This window comes from Bison bison, unplaced genomic scaffold (genome assembly GCF_000754665.1).
Source record: "Bison bison bison isolate TAMUID 2011002044 unplaced genomic scaffold, Bison_UMD1.0 scf7180017864299, whole genome shotgun sequence".
In the NCBI taxonomy this organism is placed as follows: Eukaryota; Metazoa; Chordata; class Mammalia; order Artiodactyla; family Bovidae; genus Bison; species Bison bison.
Window position 1 is genome coordinate 1,127,173 of NW_011494871.1, and position 6,000 is coordinate 1,133,172.

Consider the following 6,000-nt stretch of genomic DNA (forward strand, 5'->3'; position numbering starts at 1 on the left):
AGACATCAAGTGGTACACCTTAAATATATACAATTTTTATGTCAACTACACCTCAATTAAAACTGAAGGATAATGCAAAAAGCCCCTTCCTGGAGTGCTGCCAATACATTGGGAGTGGGAGGAACTGCATTCTCATTTCCTCCTCTCTGGGCATCACTTCCACTGGACCCTGCCTAAGCCACAGCAACCGCATGTGACTGCCTGAGCCTGTAACAATCTACCAGACTCCAGATGGGTGGGAGGCAGGGAGATCAAAGGTTGTAAGGGAATTTACCCTTCCAGTCCAGCTCCCATCTCCCCTTCTGTTTCTATGCCCAGACTTCTTATGTGCCTCTCTTATGCCAGCCACCTGCCCTTACCTGTGGAGCCCAAGCCACAGCCAGGTCCTTAGGACGCTGACTCTTCCAGAAACACTGACCTTGTAAACCAAACCATTCTCTCCCTAAGAGGAAATGAATCAGTCGTTAAGATACAGATCTTGTTGTATGTAAATCTTCAGTGTAATCAATAATATACAAAAATGTGTGCCATACATTTAACATCAAAATAGTTTATTGATAAAGTTGGTTTTAGTCTAGGTCAGGGTTATTTTCCAAATTTAAAAATAATTTACGACTTCCCTGGTGGTCCAGTAGTTAAGAAGCCACCTGTCAATCCAGGGAACGTGGGTTCTATCCCTAGTGTGGGAAGATCCTACAAGCCTTGGAACAACTAAGCCCGTGCACCACAACCACTGAGCCTGTGCCCTAGAGCCAGGGACCCGCAACTACTGAAGCCCTCCTGTCCTAGAGCCAGGACTCCTCAACAAGAAAAGTCACTGCAATGAGAAGCCCCTGCTCACCACAACTACAAAAAGCCTGTGAGGAGCAACAAAGACCTAGCACAGTCAAAATAAATTAATGAAACAAATTTATTTGGCTTGAGGTTTACAAGTTGAAGGATCTCAATAACTGGGATGGAAATGCATTTTATTTTATTCTAAAATTAATTTTGATATTTTAATGTGATGGCTCCAGACAAAAGCTTGCTGTATAAAGACAGGTTTAAGTATTAACAATATGAATTAAAAATTAAATCTCATGCACAGTAACAGGTGGAATGTTCTGAGACAAAGGAATATCTATTACTGTCTCATAGATTTCATCAGCTCATTTACCCATTCAATAAATACTTAGCATGCCTACTATGCACAAGACTCTTTTCTAGGCCCTTGGGATTTAGCAGAATAGAGCAAAGTTTCCTATGTACTTAGGTTTCCTACTGGGAACATGGCATGTATCTCTATAACCCTAAGTGTGTAACCGAATATACACATGACATTTAGTAACTCAGCTGAATCTATACATTTCTGGATACTGCTTGTCTATTATTTCTACAAAGGCTAATCAAACCAAAGTTAGACAAGGTCACTTTGTTACAAAGTGTAGTTCATTTATTCACTCTTTGGACAAACATTATATAATTGTGAATGTTTTATGCATTCACATGTTTTATGCATTTAAGAATACAAAGATGAAAAAGGTAAGAGGCTATCCTTCTAAGACAGACAAAAGAAACAATAAAACAATTTCAGAAAGCGGTAAGTTCTATAAAAGAATAACAGATTAAATGTTGAGGAAAGCTTCCAAGAATTTATAAATACAAATAAACAATATCAAATGGAATCTGACACGTATGAATCTATAGAATAAGGAATTTGGATTTACATAGAATAGAAAACATTTATACAGTATTACGGACTAGGTAAGGCTTCCTTGGTGGCTCAGATGGTAAAGAATCCGCCTGCAATGTGGGAAACCTGGGTTCAATCCTTGGGTTGGGAAGATCCCCTGGAGGAGGGCATGGCAACCCACTCCAGTATTCTTGCTTGGAGAATTCCATGGACAGAGGAGCCTGGCAGGCTACTACAGTCCATAGAACTGCAAAAAGTCTGACAGGACTGAGCAACTAAGCACGACAACAATGGACTCTGTTATACACAATAATTTTACTTTAAGCATAGTGGACAAATTTTTCATTAAAAAGCAAACCCCAAAATCCTACTATGAAGTCAGGGAAACATATTCAATATCACATATAAATTGAAAATTATAAGGCCAAAAAGTGTAAAAATTTATAGAGGATAAATGAAATATTCGATCAACAAATCAGTTAGAACAAATAAAACATAATTGTTGTCAACTTCGAACTGTAATGAATTTTTACTTTATTTTTTCTCCTCCCCCTTCCAGTTTTAGGCCTTATTATAAGCATTTATAATATCAAAATGATTCAGACAAGTTCTACCCTAAGTCTGATTTACACGTCACTAGAGATTTACTCAGTGATATGGAGATTTGTTTTCATCAGTTCTGGTTTACCAATATATTGTTTCTAGTTTGCAAAAACAAAATACAATAAAAACTAAAAACTTTTATATATTATTGAAATTCCTGCAGGAAGAAAATAATTTTGCCATTGCAACTCAAAAACTCTAGAGTTCCTAACTGCTTTCCCCATGAGGTAACTATATATATAACGGGGGTGTGTGAATTTTTTTTTTAAACATATCAAGGCTTATTAAGGACTTCTATCCTTTTAAAACAGAATGGCTTGGAATAATAAAATAATTGTCTTCTCCCTTCTATCATGTCTTATCTCACTTTACTATGCCAGAATCAAATACAACAATACTTAAAGAGGGTATTTCTAGAAACCTAGAACAGTTTTCAAATATACTAAAGTATTTCGGAGGAAGCAGCTTACATAAATGTGACTGGTAGGTTGACATACTCTGGAGGATCTCTAAAAGAGCCAATAATATGTTGTTGCCCAGATGTCATCATTGGTACAGGATTCTTGCAGGAGTCCTCTGCTTCAGGCCACTTCACTTTCACCAAAGACCTACACTGGTACTCGTATCTGCTAATCAAAAAAAATCTGAAGAGGATTTTTGCTTTTATGAAAAAAAGGCAAAAATCCAAAGTAGTGCTCAGCCTTTTTCAGTGAACCATCGTAGGGGCAGTGCACATCCCAGGCAGCAAGAGTGGTCCCGCCAAGCTTCTTCCCTGGAACTGAACTCAGCATCTCAGCATCAGATGCCAGAGCTCGAACTGTGTCTGTGAACATCTGTGACTCAGCTCCATTTATTTCATGTATCCGTGAGCAAGATGTGTCTAAGGTAACTGCTCTTTGATTTTACACCATTCCAGCTTACAAAAGGTTTCAAAGGAATGCTCTACTTTTGGATAGTGGTGGAGAGTGAACCTGTTATTATTTGCTGAAACAATTACATTTCACACAAGATTCCAGCAACTGAGACTCTGCAAATTTATCTTTAAATTTCTTTCCAAGTCATCCACTAATTGAGCCATCACCAACTCTCTCCTGAATTACTGCAAGTTTCTGAACTCGCTTTCAATCCACTCCCTTCAAAATAGTCTCCATACTCTTTTTCCAAAGATGAAAGCCAAATCTGCAATGTGCATAATTCTTGATTTATGCATTAAATAACGTGAGACAGTGGCAGGCTGAATAAGCACTCTAATATCAAAGAAGTGTTATGTTGAGATATCTGTAACAATGGTATCAGAATAGGAAAATATCTGAGATTGCTATTGATGACAGTCAGCTACTGTTAATACTTCTTCAACTAGTTGCCTACACTCACAATTTAAGAAAATGTTAAGTTTATAGATCATTGAAAACAAAAATGTCATCTTTTTCTATTTAAGTTCATGTGCTAAGTTGCTTTAGTCGTGTCCGACTCTTTGTGACCCCAAGGACTGCAGCGCTCCAGGCTTCTCTGTCCATGGGATTTTCCAGGTAAGAATACTGGAGTGGGTTGCCATTTCCTTCTCCAGGAGATCTTTTTGACCCTCGGATCAAACCCGTGTCTCCCGCGTTGCGGGCAGATTCTTTAATGTCTGAGCCACCAGGGAAGCCCCAGACTCCCTGAATTCTAGGCCTGTATTCTCAGGGGACCATTCCTAACCATGAAAGTTAGGAATCTCCAGGATGGCTGCCTGCTGTCCTCTAGATAAAAACTTTTTTCTGACCTGATACCCCGCCACTGGTTCTGAACCTCATCATCTACAGCCCAGGTCTTACCAGTCCAATCCTTCTCTCCAGACCGCTGCAATGCTGTCCCCGTGCCTGCAATGCTCACCCCCTTCTCCCTGCCCTGCGAACCCTGTTCATCCTACAGGCCACCACTTCAGGACACCAGGCTTGTGTGCGGGGCTCTTCCAGATGCCCCCAGAGCACCAGCATTTATCACCCCCTCACCCTAGATTAAAGTTCCCCCCTGCATTAAACTGTGAGCACTTGAAATGTGTCTTGAATTTCCAGCTCCTTGCATTCTGCTTGGCACAGAGGCAGCACTTCAAGAATTGTGGAAAGAAGAAAGAAGGGAAATTCCATATCTGCTATTTCATGACCTCGAATTCAAGCCTGAATTCCTGACTAACCCTCACAACTGCAAGCACGGGTAACAATGGAAACTGGAAAAGTGCATAAGCAAATGGATATAAATTCACTATTTTTATTGGAGAAATCACTTAGTGTGATGACTAGAAATGAAGGACATCATGACTATTATTTTAAAACCATGTTAAGATTTACCACCTTGCCATACTAAGTAAAATAATTATATAATACATACTGCTGGAAAATCCCATGGATGGAGGAGCCTGGTAGGCTGCAGTCCATGGGGTAGCTAAGAGTTGGACACGACTGAGAGACTTCACTCTTTCACTTTCATGCATTGGAGAAGGAAATGGCAACCCACTCCAGTGTTCTTGCCTGGAGAATCCCAGGGACAGGGGAGCCTGGTGGGCTGCCATCTCTGGGGTCGCACAGAGTTGGACATGACTAAAGCGACTTAGCAGCAGCAGCAGCAGCAGCTGTGTCAAAAGCACGTGTAGCTCAGTAGTTCTAGACAAGTGACTCCAAAGTCACTTTGGTGGCGGTGCTGCGGCTAGCAGAGCAGCAGCTGGGGCAGCAGAGGGATGGACAGGCCCCTTGTTCCAAGGATGGAGGAAACAGGCAGGTGAAGCCCGATGACAGACTGTGACTACAGAGGGCTTTGAATAACAAAACTTAAAAATGTGGATTTTATCCTAGGAGCATGAGGCACTAACGGTTTCTGAAGAAGGGTACAAGATGTGGTTAAAGTCACACTCTTGGGAAGATTAATTAAACAGGATGAACTAAAGGGATGAAACAGAAGCAGAGAAACCAAAGATGAACAGTAACTGAACTGCTCGACACAGGATGAACAAAAATGCTATAAAACGCTGTTAGATTCTTCCTCCTGGGATCAGAAATAGTATGAGGATGGGGGAAGAGTTATTGCACGTATTCACTTTGTGGCATCTTAATACAAGTAAAAATACTGTCAATATTTAGTTTTAAGTCACAAGGCCAGCTTTCCTCTCTTGTTGAATCTTGACTGTTGAGTCCGTCAGAACTCAAGGCCATTAGAAAGAAAAAATGTAAGTCTAACCACAGAAAAAGATTACTGCTTTTAATTTTCAAAAGTATTCACATACAAACTTTACTCTTAAAGCTTCAAATGTTTTACGTGGAAAATTAATGCGGAACCAGGGAATATGACCTTTACTTTCAAACACCGCAGTTTTAGAAGAAACGTCTTTAGCTTTGTACTTAGAGCCCCTGGAAGCACACAGGTTTATGACATGCAGCAATGTTCCTGACAGTTGACCACAAAACCAGGAATCATGAACCGACCGACTTTTGGGGCGCACGCTTTCATTACTAAAGAGTTCACTGCTGGCACAGCTCGACCACCTGGCGGTCCTGGGGGACGGGGAGGCCTGCACCGGACACGCCCCCACGTCCCCGCGGGTAGACGGCTGCCCCAGGGCCACCCCAGACGCCCACTGCTCATCCCCACCCTCCGGCCGCCCGAGGGCTGAGGGGCGCGGCGGGGCTGCCGGACTGGGCCCGTCCCGTACCTGAGCTAGGACGGTGAGGCTGCCCTGGGGCGCCGCCACGTTC

General features: G+C 41.7%; 1 protein-coding gene across 1 annotated transcript in view; it reads right to left on the reverse strand.

Moving 5' to 3' along the window:
• MICU2 (mitochondrial calcium uptake 2) overlaps positions 1-6,000 on the reverse strand; it is an 88,501-nt gene that overhangs the window by 47,416 nt on the left and 35,085 nt on the right. Inside the window, exon 3 of the mRNA XM_010851244.1 lies at positions 5,958-5,999. Coding sequence (XP_010849546.1) covers positions 5,958-5,999 — 42 coding nt within the window. The remainder of the gene's footprint in view (positions 1-5,957; position 6,000) is intronic.